Raw genomic sequence first — 18,925 nt, 5'->3', positions numbered from 1 at the left:
CTAGATGTCCCCTTATATAGTCTTTCAAATCAGGGTTTCGCCTTGCTCACAAAGAAAACGCTATCCACCGTTAGATGAAAACTTGATTTAGATTCAACCTAATATATCTCAACCGTTAGATCGAAATCTTAGCTTGTTATACACAAATGAAATGCACGCTTCTAGGTTTGATGATCGTACCCAAACGTGTGCATTCGTTGATTCAATAATATTCAATCAAAAGGTTATCCATTTGAGCATTTCATACCTACCACTTTCTTCTTCATCATAACTAGTTCAAATGACTCATATGAACTAGTTAGAGAGTTTTTCAATTGCAAGGAAATCTCATGTACTACACAAGACACAATTGAAGCAAAGATGATTTGATTCACGTGAATCGGTTCATGAACTTTATATCCACGGTTTGCAATAGCATTCCTTAGCCTTTATGAGTTAAGTTCAGAAATCATCTTTAGATATATAACCTATACAAGTTCCCAGACTAGGTTCGCGGACTTGAAGTACTGGAAAGAGTTTTCAAACTCCAGTAGAAATTCTCGGGTTCGAGAGCTTCGCTGGTTCGTGTACTTGGTTCGCGAACTTGGCTCACACAACATAGTTTGATAACTCAGCAAAAATTCTCGGGTTTGAGAACTTCGGTAGTTCGCGGACTTGGCTATTAGCCGATTTCCAGTATGGGACTTATGTATATATGTGTTTTCATAACATACTTATGTCCACTATAGATATGTAATCTAAACTCTCATTCCAATCATTGAAACATTCTTAGAGGACGTTAGATAGTTGTTACATTATTTCTCGTCAAAGCAATTTACAAGATGACTGAAACATACATGACTTGCGTCACTAGGTAAAGAAAACATGGTCGAAGCGAAACGCTTACCAACACATATTTCGAGATATAGATAGGAGAGGTATACTCGGCTCGAAATACCAAATGTGTATAATCTAAGTTTATATACATAGCATACGACCTTTGTCTCAAGAAGTAGGAGATAGAATAGATATACTTTTGAGTGACAGATAAGTTCAAGTCTTCACATACCTTTTTGTCGAGAAGTTCCACCGGCTCCTTGAATAGTTCTTCCACTTGTATGATGAATCGCCATGAAGTCTTTGAGCTCAACTACACTTATTATCCTAGTCCGAGACTTAGCTATAATAGACTAGAAATCAAGACTTATAGTTTTTATCACTAACATTGACAAACATGCTTGATATAGCAATGCATGCGCGTTTAACCGAGCAGTGCTCTAACAATCTCCCCTTTGTCAATTTTAGTGACAAAACTATCAATACATATGGAATACAAAAGAAATAATGAAACTTTACTAGCTCCTATTCCATAAGTCTAATCTTCAACATTCCTTGAAATCTTCGTCCTTCCAAGTACTCCAATGATCCCAAAGGTTGTAAGTTTAGCATCATCGTTGTTGAAGATCCGTAGCTATAACAATGAGAAATCATTGGTCTCGATCATTTTTATACAGTGTCATAGTATTATTACACGGTGTCAAAGTCCAATTGTATCACAACTTCAACAATAATACTATGGTGATATGTATTACTCCCCCTTAGTCAATACTCCATCTCGATCATGGAAGCCACTCCCCCTTATACAATGATCCGAAAACCATATGTATTTTTAGTGTGAACTACATATTAATTCTCCCCCTTTTTGTCAATAAAATTGGAAAAGGTACAAGAACGGGATCATAATGAAATCTCCACAAGAGACATTTCATGACTAAAAGAAAGGACTCACATCATATTAATTTAGATGCAATCATATAGTTGAAGCTAATAGCATTCATCAAGGAGTTTAAAGATACAAGATAACCCCTCTAAAATTCCACAGCCGCACACCCCTCAAGATATGACTATTAAGCACAAGTTCAAAAGAACTCTCCCCCATTTGATCTCATTCCAAAGGGAACAACAAGAGCGACCTTAATTTCGAGAGAAAAGAAGGATTTTTGTTGGACACCAAAAACCATGATAAATGATTTTCTATATCCAAAAAACTCAATCAAATTAATCACAAGTAAACCCATGATTAATTTAATCAAAATACGCAATCAAATTAAACACAAAAGTGCTCAACTTAATTTTTTATGCTCAACATAAATAAACTTAAGGAACATATGACTAGCATAACCATTAGACAATGATTAGGATAGCCGTTCATATACTCAACACAAGAAGAATCTCATGGAATATATGAATACTCAACTAGAATAATTACAAGAGAACCCATAATTAATCTAATTGGAATACAAACAACCAAACTAATCACGAAAGTAATCAATTCAATTGTCATTTGTTTTGCTCGACATAAGAGAACTTACGGAGCAAATAACTAAATAACCAAACAAGATGATTAATTTAGTTCACAAATGCTCAACATAACATACCTTACGGAACAACCAACCAAACTAATAAAAAATAATCAACTTAGTCTTATCGTGCTCAACATAAGACATACTACGGAGCCTCACAGTATTTCATAAGATATGAATCAATGAAGATCAATACTGTGGAATACACAAGGATCTACTCTATTTTCAATCATAACAATAGTAGACTTTATCCTTGTTCACAAAAATTTTTAACCTATCTTCCATCAAAGATTTGACAATATAGGCTTAACTTTTGTGTTTGTCAAAAGTTTATTTATCCTTAAATCAATACATGAATAATGATCATGAACGACTTTACTTTTGACAAAATATGGGACAACATAGTTCACGGATGTAAACACCAAAATCCCATAACATATTGCAATATAACAAACCATAAGATTAAATATTGCAAACCATTCTCCTCCAAATATTTTTAGAATTTAAAACCAAATAAACCTAAAAAATAATACAAGAAGATGAAATATAATAGCTATGTGTAGTCACAATCATCGTTATTCAAAGCACTAGTTATTCTTCCAACTAATCTAAAAAGAAGACATACTAGGCAACAAAAGCAAAAACAAGCTAAAGAACAGACCCTAGAACAATTCCGAACACGAGCTAAGAGCACATGGACGACTCATGATCCTCACGAAGTGTAGGGTCCTCGAGCTTGTGATCAACATCCTTCTCTGTATCATCGGAAAGATGATTCTCTTTGCGAAGATCCTTGATTTGAGATGTTATGAGACCAAGGTCAGAGGTAACCTTTTCCAACTCAGTTTTTAACTTATCAAGATCTTTTAGAGTATAAACAAGCTGTTGTTTAGCTTCCCCAAAGTACTTAAGAAAATGAACAACTTCAGCAGAGATCGTATCATCCTTCTCGGCATCTTCATGAACATAGGCAAAGAAATATGAGGCATTAAGATGATCTTATTCTACAAGCGTTCTTTTCCTCTTTGATTCAATAACAACGGCTTTGTCAAGGAATCCTTTTGCAAAACCACCATAGCAAGACGAAGAGGAAGACATTCTTGAAAAAAGAAAACTAACTTTGAGTATGCGTACCTGACTAGTAACTCAAAGGGTCGACTATTTAACCTCAGGGAAGGAAATCTAGGGTTTATTAAAACCGTTGGCTCGGGCAAGAATAGAATCCATTCGAGTGCAACATTTAACCCATAAAAATAATAGCCCAACACGTTTGCGTACAACCAAACAACCACAGAGGTTGTAGCAAGATCTAAGAGATGACAGAAGAAATAGACAAAAGCTAATACTTTAAGTATCGCAGGTCTGCAAGCCATAGTTTAGCTATAGACGATAAGAATATAGCTCAACATATCACATGTGAATACATAAAGTATACCTACTCATTAACACATCTTACTCACAAGGATTTTTATGAGTAAGCTCCTTAAACCTTGTGATTAATTAGCACAAGTATGAGCTATATGCTCATCAAGAGATTTGTGTTTATGATCAAGTCTCATTTTCCTCCTGAACCTAGAGAGGGATCTCTTTTTGTGCGATAAGTTATCATAAAACTTACCGTCATCAAAATATGAGACATAGTTTGAATTCTTACCAGAAAAGTTTTTGTTAGAGGAGGAAGATATCCTGTTGACGAAGCCTTCAATTACCCTTTTCAAATTATCTCTTATTTCATCAATTTTCCTCCTTTCTTCTGAACTTCCTTTCTTCTAGGGACGTCGTAATTCCCAGAGATCATAATACTATCTTCCTTTAGATGATGTTTGTTAGGACGTCTGCTTTGTTCTTGAGCGTTCGAGGAATTCACTGAACTGACTTTCATGGTAACATACACAGGGTAAGTACGAAAACCAATGGGTTTAGTCATACGAATGTCAGTTACACCTTTAAGAATTAAATCTAAGATGTGTTGAAGATGAACAAAGGAGTTTTTCTTCAACCTAGAGGATCCTTTTTGCTTAACATAACTTTTTGTTTCACAGACAAGACATAATTTTTGATCATCTGAATGATTAGATAGTGTAGTCTTAACAACATCTTTAGAAGACTTCTTCCCTCCATCTGTTGTGCAACATCCTTTGGTGATAGGACCTACATGCACATTTGTTTTATCAGAGGGGGTTCTTGTTTTTACTTTTGAGCAAGGAGCTACCTTAGTCGTGTCAGAAGTTCTTGGTGCATTAGACTGCTTTGAGCATCCTTGAATAGAGAGCTTACTCAAGCGATGTTCAATTTCTAAGGCATCCCTTTTGAGACTAGCCTCAAGAGTCGTGCATGAAGGCTGATCTTCAGCATTACCATTGGATTTGCAAATAACTAATAACACCAAGAAGAGTATTGATATGATGCTTCAACCGATTGAATCTATCATCTTGAATTCTAAGCAGGTTTGGAATCAATTCACTCTCTCAGCTGATTCTCGTTTATTTAGAGAGAAGTTCTCTTTTGAAGGGTAATCGGGATCGCACATGTCAATGTTAGTCTGTCTCGTCAAAGCACTAGGTTCGTCTATATTCGAGATTGAAGAACCTTTCTCTTTAATAGGATTTGGCGGGATAGACCTTTTATTTCTGGTGACGCGTTTATCAGAGATAGCACTCTTGTCCATAGAGTCATATCGCTACAAACACAGACTTGTAAGGTCTTAAACGTGTTTGCCTTCTCTGATACCAATTGAAAAAGCGGGGGTCTAACAACAACACCTAATATTTCACTTAGCAATATGTATGGACAAACTCGAATACACTTTTACGAGAATCAACAAGACTCAATCAATTAAAAGTATATCGACGAGTTTATATCTCTATCCTTATTTGATTTCCTCAAACAGGAACTGTGAGTACTAATCAAATACAAGGAATAACTTGCACGGTACCAAAAAACAATGTCCAAGGATCAATCAATATCAATCAACAACCAAAGGTCGGATTTCCAGTTGATTAGTCAAACGCACAACCTGTATTATTTCTATTATATAAACAAAATATAATGCGAAAAAGAAATAACACAGACACCAAAAGTTTTGTTAACGAGGAAACCGCAAATGCAAAAAAAACCCGGGACCTAGTCTAGATTGAATACACACTGTATTAAGCCGCTTCAGACTCTAGCCTACTCCAAGCTAACTTCGGATTGGACTGTAGTTGAACCCCAATCAGTGTCCCACTAATCCAAGGATATTACGCACTTGATTCCCTTAGCTGATCTCACCCACAACTAAGAGTTGCTACGACCCAAAATCGCAGGCTTTAACAATAAACAAATCTGTCTCACACAGACAAGTCTATCAAAGGATCAATCTGTCTCCCACAGAAAAACCCTAAAGTTTTTTTTCGTCTTTTGATATATAATCACGGAGAACAGAAACCAATTGATAATCCGGTCTTATATTCTCGAAGAACAGTCTAGATTAATCAATCACCTCACAACAATCTTAATTGTATGGTAGAGAAAGACGTCGTGGAATCACAAACGATGAGATGAAGATGTTTGTGATTACTTTTATATCTTGCCTATCGGAGAACTCTCACGACCTCAAGCCAATCAATATGATTGTACTCGTATGATAGAAGATGAAAGATCAGATCACACAACTACGATAAAAGTAGTATCGGTTTGGCTTCACAATCCCAATGAAGTCTTTAAGTCGTTAACCTGGTTCTAGAAGAAGAAAACCAAAGGTTAAAGGAGAATCGACTCTAGCTTACAAACTAGTATCACACGGACGTGTGGGGATTAGTTTGTAGAGTTGCTAGATGTCCCCTTATATAGTCTTTCAAATCAGGGTTTCGCCTTGCTCACAAAGCAAACACTATCCACCGTTATATGAAAATCTGATTTAGATTCAAGATAATATATCTCAACTGTTAGATCGAAATCTTAGCTTGTTATACACAAATGAAATGCACGCTTCTAGGTTTGATAACCGTACCCAAACGTGTGCATTAGTTGGTTCAATAATAGTCAACCAAAAGGTTAGCCATTTGAGCATTTCATACCAACCACTTTCTTCTTCACCATAACTAGTTCAAATGACTCATATGAACTAGTTAGAGAGTTGTTCAATTGCAAGGAAATCTCATGTACTACACAAGACACAATTGAAGCAAAGATGATTTGATTCACATGAATCGGTTCATGAACTTTATAGCCACGGTTTGCGAAAGCATTCCTTAGTTTTTATGAGTTAAGTTCAGAAATCATCTTTAGATATATAACCTATACAAGTTCGCAGACTAGGTTCGCGGACTTGAAGTACTGGAAAGAGTTTTCAAACTCCAGCAGAAATTCTCAGGTTCGAGAGCTTCGCTGGTTGACGGACTGGATTCGCGGACTTGGCTCACGCAAATAGTTTGATAACTCAGCGGAATTTCTCGGGTTTGAGAACTTCGACAGTTCGCGGACTGAGTTCGCGGACTGGGCTACTAGCGATTTCCAGTATGGGACTTATGCACACATGTGCTTCCACAACATACTTATGTCCACTATGGTTATGTAATCTAAACTCTCATTCCAATCATTGAAACATTCTTAGAGGACGTTATATAGTTGTTACACTATTTCTCGTCAAAGCAATTTTCAAGATGACTGAAACATACATGACTTGCGTCACTAGGTAAAGAAAACATGGTCGAAGCGAAACGCTTACCAACACATATTTCGAGATATAGATAGGCGAGGTATACTCGGCTCGAAATACCAAGTATAATCTAAGTCTATATATATAGCATACGACTTTTGTCTCAAGAAGTAGGAGATAGAATAGATAGACTTTTGAGTGACAGATAAGTTCAAGTCTTCACATACCTTTTTGTCGAGAAGTTCCACCGGTTCCTTGAGTAGTTTTTCCACTTGTATGATGAATCGCCATGAAGTCCTTGAGCTCAACTACACTTACTATCCTAGTCCGAGAATTAGCTATAATAGACCAGAAATCAAGACTTATAGTTTTGATCACTAACATTGACAAACATGCTTGATGTAGCAACGCATGCGAGTTTGACCGAGCAGTGCTCTAACAAATCCTATGGTGTGTTTCTTAGCAAAATAAAATAAAATTATATATATATATATATATATATATATATATATATATGAAGGTTTCATTTATTCAAAAAAAAAAAAAGGGTTACTAGTCGCTGCCTTTACGAATAAGTTCCAGAAGTTGCGTAATAAAAATCAATCAACAAGTTGCGTGATAAATAGTGTAAAATCATCAAGGAGCCGTTTAATTAGATCACCTTTTTGATTAAATTGTTGTACTCTTAAATGTTTTTAGACTTTACAATGGAAGACAATAATGTTATCTCCAGTTTTCCACCTCCCTATAGACAACGTGACCATGTCATACAGAAGACTGAAGTATTCTTCTTTTATGCAGAGATTTTTGATGTTGGAAGATGAGAACTGGGAAGATTGAAACTCAACATGGCACATGATGAGTCACGCATGTTAGCTGGCTGGAGTCAGGGCTCAAGTTGATGAACTTCGTGGTTTCAACCATGATGTACCTACAGCTAAAATAGCTACTTCGAGTAGCGTAGAACCTTAAAACTCAAGTAGGAAAACGAGTGTCAGATTTTATAAGTTGATCCACATTAGAGACTTGGTAAAGAACAACTCCGTTTGAAAGAGTAAGTACACCTCACGTCGACCTTGATCCTCATGATTTTCACTAGCACTAGATTTAAACCTTAGGAATCTGAGGTTGAAAGAACTCAACAACACCACCAAGAGCAGATAGCTCTAGGAGGAACAAGTGCTTCTAACTAAACGCCTCGGCGACGCCCTACATGAGAGATGGCATACTCATCTTCCATCATTTTAACGAAAATTATCAACTAACCTTAAGTTGCAAAGCTCTCTCATCTACCTTTCAGTTTGACAAATGTAAAAAACTAGAGTTTACTGTTACAATTACCCAGTTCAGACCTTCTCCTCAGAAACACTTTTAGCAATAAGTGAACTTGAACATACCAGATTCAAGTTGACTTTTCATTTATCAATATAATGAAGAGAAGTTGCTACTACCTATGAGACAACGTAGTAGTACCTTAATAACTGAACCCAACATAAGCTATCAGTGAATTTGCTGCAGTACTATACCAAAATGCCAAAAATAATTTATGAAACTAGCAGGAACAACAATTTCCAAAGTTTAGTTAGCATTTACCGGTGTACCTGGTCGACAGATGAGGAGTTTCTCAACGGGGTATAGAAAGACTACCGGTTAGTTCTTTTACCCCCCAGATTTGTTCTTTTGAGATTTTTGGTTACCCATAGCCTACAGCTACACTGCCTACCTCCCACATTGGCTGCTAACTTGATATAACATTACTACTATGAACTGTACTGAGTAACCAGGTAATCTATCAGCACAAGCAATTTGATACACATCTGGCATGAAAAAAGTGAAAAGTTACCAAACTTACTATACATATCAGGAGTCCCATCGCTACTGGTTTAGTTCTATTAATAGCATACGCTGCCTGCCTCCTCCACCGATTCACTTTTTTGTTATCACCCCCTAAAAGGAACATATTAACCAGTCTCTAATCTTCTCCGCAACCCATGAAAACTGCCTCATTATCAGCCAAACTTTCTGCATCAGGTAGTTGTTGCATTTTACACTGGTCCTTATAAAATCCACAATGACCACTATTTCCTGTCTCTTTCTATACGAGTTTATTCACATTCTTATCTTCCAGAATTTATCATCTGTACAAGAAGATGCAATTGAATAGGTTTAGATCTTGATTCGATGACTGGTCTCTAGTTCTTGTCTTATTATATCAGCAGTATCATTTTCTGGCGCAATACAAATTGGATTTAGGAGTGGTTCAAAAACACACTAGGGCGGAAAGATACTACAAGATCCAGAGCTGACACTTTGTAAATGATAATGTGCCTGCCAAGTCGAACCTATCCCAAATAATGTCTCTAGCATTGGCCATAAACATACAACTGGAGCATAAGGCACCAATGATCAAAGCCGACACCACTAACACTACATCTAACCTCTAGGTATTACTTAAACATACCAGATTCATGTTTACAACTTTTTCACCAAAAACCACACATCTAAATAATAGAGAAAAGATTCAACTACTGAACCTGCACATACCTCGGTAGTTGGTCCATTTCTTCCATGCAATCAAAATTGCTTCCATTATTGCAATTTCTCCATGAAAAGATCTGGTCCCCATCTACCGATGAAACAAAGTAATAACAACAGTAGGAGAAATTTGCAATCAAAGACAAGCAAAACATGATATATTCAGGTAAATAATCAAACAAAAGCAAGTGGCTCGATGTACTGATGAAACTGAACGCTTCTTTGACATGATATACCCTCCTGTGTCTAATGTCGTGGTGCTACTTTACCGAGCTCTGATTTCAAGATCATTCGAGATACCTACTTCACTCTCATTATCAGTAGTAACAACTTGGGTGCTAAAGAAAAAATTTCTCAAAAAGTAATGGTATCCTGACAGTTAAAACAAAACTTTAACTCTTAAGACCTTAAGTTACCATCTGTCACTTAGCTAATCTAGAACAAATTAAAAAAAACTATGAAGTGATGATTTGTTAGACTTCGTTATTTAATCTCCCTACCATGACAATGTTTATCAATTTTTTATTCTATCCTTCATATTAACCCATGCAACCCAATTGCAAACATCTGTCTTGATAGTTACATTAGGTCCGAAGCAGAGCAGTCAGATAAGGACATTCCTAAAAGTGAGTATAGCTTTTCAATTGCTCAACTGGTAAATACTATTAGACCAATTGAGCAACGAGATACCTTGTTATTAGTATAGGATGCTTTTCCACACCAGGGATGAGTTTATTTCTCCCTGCCACTATCCTATCTTGCTGATCTTTGTTTTCATTTTTGGGTATCATGCAAAGATAACACTTGCATCTATGCTTCCATATGAACCAAATAACCATAAATGAAACTGCAAAGTTGTCCGGTTCAGGGCATAAAGCAAAATCGAGAAAAAGGATAATCTTTCCATGCAGTTCAGTAAAATTTATTTCAATCGCCTAACTAACCTATTCATATATAAAAATAAACAGCCAGTACCAATATACTAATACCAAATAAAATCAAAGGCACCGAGGCACCTCGACGACACTCCAGGCAAACATAGCATGGAGACAATATCCGAAGTTTTTAATGGTCAATTTCAAACTTAAGTTAAATGGTCTTATCTATGATCAGATGAATAAGGTTTAGCCCCTCCAAATGGCAATAGCAAAACCACATTCAGGAAAAAATATCACCAGTTTCAGTTTGATAGTTATGACATAGTAAACAACAGAGGGTCAACTGGGACAATTCACCCTGATGCTGGCATTCATGAGTAAGCAAACATCCACGGAACAAATAATCTTACTCTTACGTATTTCACCAACTACCAGAATTTCTGTCATTCAACCTTTTTCTATGACAATAGTTTTTATACACCGACTAGACAAAGGTCAAATCTCTTTGCGCAGATTAGGGTTAAGCAGTAGTATGTTCAAGGTAAACTAGTAAATATGCTTTCTTCTAAAAAGGTGCACAGAATATAAAAATCGTGAGCTATTGAGTATTAGCAAGCTTGTATGAACGTGCCTGGCTTGAAATAATCGGCCGACCTCAAGAAACTACAAGCTGCTCGGATAACAATTTGGCCACGCTACAAAAAGCACCAATATGACTGCTTCCTTTATAAGACAAGATGTAATACACAAACAAACAAATGATTGCTTCATGGAAGAGGAAGTTACTCGAGTTGATAAAAGATAACATATGTGATGCTTGGTTTGTTCATTCACTTGCATACAGATGTTCCAAAAACTAATAAAAAATACTTAAAAGACACATGAGTTCAAGCTGATAAAGAAAATTAATTAATTTCTACATCTAGTCACACACGAAAATTTCAAACACCAAATAAGCAAAGTGCATAGAACTTGGTTCGTTTAGAATTTACCCAAAATGCCGTTGCATCACCACTAAAATTGGTTCTTGCTTAATCCACTGCTTCATAAGACAAATTACCTCCCGCAATGAACCATTTCTGCTTCCATATTTGTGGTGCAAAAAGATAAAAAAGATTGACACCATCCCTTTCTACCATATTTTCATCCTCTTTTATCTACTCCCTTACTTCTTGGTTCATAGATTCTGATCAGCATCGGTCATCATTATCTGTTTCTTTCTCTTTTTGGTTTTACTTCTGGTACTCTTTTTGGGATAGTCCACATAAGTACCGGAGCCAAGTGCCACTAAGGTCTCAATATAAGGCTCCGCATCAGACATTTCAGGGAAACCATGTATCTTTAGAGCTCTACCTCTTTCAAGATTAGGGTCATATGAAACTAAACCAATATAGCCGCTGTCCGTCAATGGTCCGCCTTGAAATAAGATCTCACCATTATGTAAAGTTTGAATTGGTATGCCATATTCTACATCTACATCGGGCACAAATGACGTAATCTTCAAATGCATAGTCCACATGTTATCCATCATCGTCCACAAATCAACATAAGTATGTATATCATTATCCTCGTTGAGATACCTACAAAGTAGGGAAAGTTTCCCTTCCCAAACGCCCAGCTCTGAGATGCAAGGATATCCATCATCATTTTCATTTACGTCAGGAAATGGCACATGATGGAATGTCTCATCAGAAATATCATAACAAACAACAACATAAGGTATGAATTGGCCGGTACAAGGACCATCAGCAATCCAATGAAGAACACCATCGAGAAGAAACCCCTTAGTCGTACTCGAAGAGAACTCGTAAGGAATTAAACCAAGATTCTTCCATGAATTCGAAGTTAATGAGTAAACACTGGCTTCAGAAACTTTAGACTTCTGATTCACAATTCTTAATATCTTATAATCATCATTCTTCCTGTCAAAACCAAACCCATGGAAAGTGCCATCAAAATCAAACCCTTGGAATGTAAGATCAGGATTTGAGTCGACTGAAGGTGGTTTTGGTACCCGTTTATATTCTCGAGTAGCCGGGTTCCAAATGCAAATACGTTCGCGTGGTTGTATGCAAACCAAACCATTAGAAGAACCTAGAATCTTAGGCATATAATTTCTTGACATAAAAGGATAGTCAATATTACGAGCATGACCTGAAAACGGTGATGATGCTGATGGTAACGATGACAGAACATCATTATCTACAATGGAAAGTAAAGGTTCTGTATCTTCAAAGGCATCAAACTCTCTGCTGGTAACTAAGATGTTGAATCTATTCATGAGAATAGCATTTTCGAGATGGTTTTTGATAAACTTAGGGTTTTGAAATAAACGACACCAATTTTTAGAAACACACCTGAACCTCGAAAGTGATTTAACAGGTAACCTTGTGAGTATATTTTCTTCTATGATGTCTTCTGTCAAGACGCTTGACATTGCCGCCTTTCCTCTTCTTTCTTTCATCTTCTTCCTCGTCGGCGGGGTGACTTGAGTGTGAGAGTGCGGTAGGGCAAGATTCCAAGTCTTTTTATCAGTCGGCTGTTTTATTGATTACCCAAAATAACCTTCCGGTATGTACGGTACTTTTTTTAACCTAAGGGTGGTAGCTTGGGGGCCTCCGAATTGGAAAGTCCGGTATCATTTAAGGAATTGGGGGCCGACTTGGATAAAGGACCAATGTACTGTAATTCGAAGATCCGCCGGGTCGTAATAATATGGTTTCTCTTAAATATAGTCCACATATTTATTAATCATAGTCCATTTAAAATAGGGGAAGGATTCTTTTACCTGGTTATAGTGACATAATACGTTGACATGGTTACCATTTTTTCTGCCAAATCCAACCTGCAATGAATTTGAAACTAATCTTTTGATGATATGTTCTTTTTATATGTTTCTAAACTCCCACAAAAAATGAGAGCATTCCGAAATGTATAAGACCTTCATCTACTATTTTGAATATCAACCGTCGAAAATTAACGGCTGAAATTAAAATTTGTGGATGGTAATGTTTCGTATTTCGGAATGCTATCATTTTTAATATGAATGTAGAGTTTTATATGAGGAACATGTCACCAAAATATTAGTTTTAACATCATTTCCGGTTGGATTTGGTAGAGAAAAGGGTAACCATGTTAATGCATAGTATTCCGCAATGCGTTTCATTAATTAAATTTTCCTATAGTTTCCCATTGTGAAGGGATATTGAGCATGTAGCACATACGGATTAAGCACGTCTAGACGTCTAGCATTCAATTGTGTTTGTAAAACGTTTCTGAAATGTGCAGTTGACTCCACTACGCTAATTAAAACGAAGCAGCGCAATGTTGAAAAGGAGTTGGCTAAAAAAATCTATTCAACTGCCATAGGAATAGGAAGAGCCCGTCAAGGTCAAACGAAGCACTATACATGTGTGGCGTAGTCTGAAGTTAAACAGAAGGTATTTACTCTTTTTTCTCTCTTTGTTTTCTCTCAAAGAAGTTGTACAGCTTTTGAGTATTTTCATGTAAATTAAACAGAAGAGTTGTGTATCGTCTCATCAACTTAATTGAAGGGAAAATCAGTGAGAAAAGGAACTGGCGTACCCAGCGTCTTGTCACTACTCAAGGGACATATAATAATAACTACAAAGTGTCTTTAGGGAATTAAGGATAACCGCGAGGTGGTTCTTAACCATGCATATGAAACTACGCACAAGTCCTTGGGGGAGAGAGATTTTGATGATCCATAAATTTGAGCAATAATCTCAAGTGTCATACACAAATCCTCGGGTGACAACCGACTCAGTCCCAAACCAAGCTTCCTTTTCTCTTCTCCAGATAAATTCCTTGGAAAGGGAGAAGACAAGGAAATTGAAAGAGTTAAACACAAAGAAGAGCAGAAGATAATAAACCAATCTACTACTTTGACGGCCTTCAATACTATGACGACTATGTCAAAAGAACAAAACCAAAAAGTACAGCAATAGCCTGTGAAGACCATTTAACTATATGGTGCCCGGCGCATATATATACTCCAAGTTCTAAAATGGACTTGCTAACATGTGAAATTTGCTTCAACATCCACTTTTTTTTTCAATTAAATTTTAGTTAATCTTTCAGGGGGATCTTTCATTGACTATATGGTATATCCGTTACCACATATACCATATCTTAGTTGTTTGGCTACAGTCATTAACAACCACATATACGATATCCGTTACCGCTGTCTGTTACGACAAATCGATTTGCCGTAAACAATGCATAATCCAACCCTATTTGTTGTGGGTTTCCAATGTACGAGAAGTAAGGATAAATATTTACAAGGAGAGGAGCCCCGTTATCTTCCAAAAACCTTACTATTGATTGCCTTATGTCTCGGGAGCCATCGGAAAATCGACCGTTGGAGGGAGGAAATGAATCTGCAACCAAACCAAAAGAAATAGTTGTACTAACTGGAATTGTTCTCCCAGCAGCTCTAAGTGCATTATGAATATTTTTGATACCAGGAAGAATGTCATTTGACTCTGCAGCACCAGGAATATTGACTTCATTTCCAACTGAAATGTATCGAAATTGGACGTCACTGAATTAAAGCACATTCTTATAAACCCAGTCTCCAGCAAAATCTGGATCAGTCATTCTTTGCACCATATTGTTTTGGATAACAAGTACAACTTCGATTCCTGACCCTCGTAGGGCATTTAGAGCATCCGGATTCGGACTAGTAAGACAAACTTTGTCTATATTTTTCGATCTTAAGAGGTTAACGACTGCAGTCGGGGACGGCAGGTTGTCTCCTACCGTTCCATAATAAACACCAACAACTGCCGCTTCTGCATGCATATAAACAAATTAAATATTATTACATATGCTTTGGAGTAAATCTCCCATTTTAATAGTAACAAGGGATTAAAAAATTTAAGAAAATATAACCATGAGATCTCCAAACTTTAAAATTCCACTGTTAAATTTCACAAATAAAATTCCGTCTGAACTATTATTATTGTCGTTAGATTATTGGACTTCCTCTTTATTATCAGCCAGTAGATTTTAAAGAACTGGTATAAAGAATATTTACAGGGACATAAAAGTAAAAACACTTTTTATATATTTAAAATCTCATATTTTTTAAACTACATATCGGATTTTTGTAAACTTTATATATTTGAAGAGCCCTTTAAGTTAGCTACGCAACGAGTAGACATAGCTTAAAATAAGACATAACTTAGAAAAAAATTGCAAAAATCTACAAAGAAAAAAAAAGAAAACAAACGATTGATTCTTAAATACAAACAACGGATAATTTTTAAATAAAAAAATATGGTGTCGAATTACCACCAAATTATTTGGAAAGTAGAAAAATAACATCGTGTAAGTAAAAAAATAACGCACGTACTCACTACTTGTCATAAGTTAATGAATGGAAAGCATACAAATGTACAATGTACATAAGCACCGCAAACAAGGAAATTACGTAAAACATTTTTGGACTCATTGTTCTGAAAATGTTCCAATAGAATACTTTTGTTATGAATGTTGTATTTGATACCAGATCGATGCATGAATATACATGCAAAATTTGAGTAAGATTTTTCTACCAAAAAGGATGAAATCAATCCATTTTCCACATATACCATATCTTAGTTGTTTGGCTACAGTCATTAACAACCACATATACGATATCTTAGTAATTTCGTACCCATCCAGTATATTCAATATTTGGATTTTGAGGGGGCCATACTGCATAAACCACAAAAACAAGAAACTTTAATTGGAAGTTTCCTAATTATAAATAAATTACTTACTATTTTAATCTTTGTGGAAAAACCACTGTATTGAGTTTAGTCAGACACGCAGCAATATATTTACAGAATGAAATGTCATAAAACTCAATGTTATAGAGCAAAGAAGCAAATACATGCATGACCAAATCAACACCTGGAAGGTTAAATTGATAAATTCCCATGCTGCTACATCGGCACATAAAAGGATACCACTTGAAACTTCTCTAGAAGATGTCAATACCGTTTCCCTTGCAACCTATGAAACGACAACAGGACACTAACTCTCAACATAATTTATCAACTCTTATATGAGCCACCACTCACATTGTTATAATAATTAACCCACCTGTTTCGTTTTCCCATGAAGATGAATAATGGAGCGATCTTTGACAGCAGCAAATTTTGGAAGAAAAACTCCCCAATAATCAACACTAGCACATGTCCTGAAGTAGCTGCAACAAAGAAGTAATTAGAGATTAGACATAAAACAAGTGAATAACGCTATCAGTGAGAATCATATACTTTACATTTATAGGAATTATAAGAAACAACTAGAACATGTATTGTTTAGGAGAGAACACGGCTAGAACACAACGGGAAGAAGAGAACTTTGAACTTGAATGAAATACGTTCTTTGATTAACTTTTGCATACTAAATTGATCTTTATAAGATGCATATATACAAACTCTTCCTTGGATTCCAAGGCAAGGTAAATTCCCAAACTAGAACAATTTTCTAAAATATAAAAGACTTCCAAACCTAGAATAGTTTCCTAGAAAATACAAAAGACTTCCTTAATAAGACAATACGTGTGTTATGCCTTAACACCCTCCCGCAAGCGTAACGGGTGATCTTGAACCGTTAGCTTGAACCTTAATAGAGAAAATCGATCTTTAGACAAAGCTTTTGTAAAAATGTCGGCAATTTGATCCTTGGAAGATATAAACCTGACATCAAGAAGTTTCAAAGCAACCTGATCACGCACAAAATGATAATCAATCTCAATATGTTTCGTCCTTGCATGAAATATAGGATTAACAGTAAGATATATGACACCAAGATTATCACCCCATAGAACTGGAGGTGATTGAGTAGAAACATGAAGTTCAGATAGAAGTGATTGAATCCACATAATTTCAGCAGTAGCAAATAGCAAGACCTCTATATTCTGCTTCAGTACTAGAACGTGACACAGTTTTCTGTTTACGAGCACTCCAAGATATAATATTACCACCCAAGAATACACAATAACCACTTGTTGAACATCGATCTTCAAGAGAACCAGCCCAATCGGAATCAGTATATGCACTAAAGGATAACTGTAGAGAAGAAGACGGTCGAAGAAGTATACCAAACGTAGATGTTTTAAGATAACGAAGTATGCGCTTTACTAAGCCCCAGTGAAACTCAGTGGGTGCATGCATAAATTGACAAACCTTATTAACAGCATATGCTAGATCTGGACGAGTAAAAGTCAAATATTGTAAAGCTCCAAAAATACTACGATATTCAGTAGCATCAGTCAACAAGGTACTGTGATCAGAAGACATGTCCCCAGAAGTACTAAGTGGAGTGTGAATAGGCTTAACACCATCCATTTTTGCACGAATAAAAAGATCATGAGCATACCTTTGTTGAGAGAGAAACAAACCAGAGGATGTACGAACTGCTTCAATGCCAAGAAAGTAAGACAGGAAGCCAAGATCTTTGATTGCGAATTCTTGTTGTAAACGATCAATGATAGACTTAATACTTGTAGAATTAGAACCGGTAATAATAATATCATCAACATAGACTAGTAAATAGATAGTACCAAGAGAGCCATTGTAAAGAAATAAGGACGAGTCACACTTCGAAGTGACAAAGCCAATTTGCAACAAAAAAGTACTAAGTCTGTGATACCACGCACGAGGATCTTGTTTGAGACCATAAATAGAACGATGCAACTTGCAGACATGCGTGGGAAAACGAGAATCGACATAGCCAGGTGGCTGTTTCATATACACCTCTTCTTGAAGTTCTCCATGTAAAAAGGCATTTTGCACATCAAGTTGATGAATTGACAAATTGGAAGACAAAGCCAATGTAAGAATAATACGAATAGTACATGGTTTAACAACCGGACTAAACATTTCAGAATAGTCAATACCCTCTTGCTGATTGTAGCCTTTTGCGACTAAACGTGATTTTCGACGGGCAATCGTACCATCCGGATTACGTTTAATACGAAACACCTATTTACATCCAATAACATTCATAGAAGAATTATATGGTACCAACGACCACGTACCATTCCGAAGTAGCGCATTAATCTCATCATCGGAAGACATACGCCACTGAGGATCCTTATGAGCCTGTGAAATATAAGTAGGTCCGAGAAGAGAATCACATACCAAGGCATATTTGAAATTTGGTTTAAAAACACCAGCTTTAGACCTTGTGACCATTGGATGAGTGTCAGCAGCAGAAGCAGTAGTCGACGGAACAGTGGCAGAGACAGGAGACAGAGACTGCAGACGAAGAACGAGAGAAGAAAAATCAGTGGAGGTTGTTGCGGATGAAGCGGGCTCAATAACGGGAACTGTCGGCGGTTGTGACGGCTGAGAATCATTAGTATTGACTGCTGATGATTGGTTCTGACGGCTAATCATTGGTGCTGGTGGCTGTGACGGCTGAGGATCATTAGTACTGACTGCTGATGATTGGTTCTGACGGCTAATCATTGGTGCTGGCATCTGTGACGGCTGAGGATCATTATTGTTGTC

At 36.5% G+C, this 18,925-nt stretch overlaps 1 protein-coding gene across 1 annotated transcript; it reads right to left on the bottom strand.

Annotated features, from left to right (window-relative positions):
- Positions 1-11,283: 11,283 nt before the first annotated feature.
- Positions 11,284-12,869, bottom strand: LOC113314411 (F-box/kelch-repeat protein At3g06240-like). The gene has a single exon (XM_026563208.1). It carries the CDS (start codon positions 12,856-12,858, stop codon positions 11,572-11,574), a length of 1,287 nt encoding a protein of 428 aa, XP_026418993.1. The 5' UTR covers positions 12,859-12,869; the 3' UTR covers positions 11,284-11,571.
- Between the last annotated feature and the right edge of the window lie 6,056 nt (positions 12,870-18,925).

Source organism: Papaver somniferum, chromosome 9, assembly GCF_003573695.1.
Source record: "Papaver somniferum cultivar HN1 chromosome 9, ASM357369v1, whole genome shotgun sequence".
Taxonomy (NCBI): domain Eukaryota; kingdom Viridiplantae; phylum Streptophyta; class Magnoliopsida; order Ranunculales; family Papaveraceae; genus Papaver; species Papaver somniferum.
This window is presented reverse-complemented; position numbering and strand designations above follow the sequence as displayed.

Excerpts from the sequence above, each read along its gene's own strand:
- LOC113314411 (XM_026563208.1), bottom strand. The coding sequence starts at position 12,858 with ATGAAAGAAAGAAGAGGAAAGGCGGCAATGTCAAGCGTCTTGACAGAA.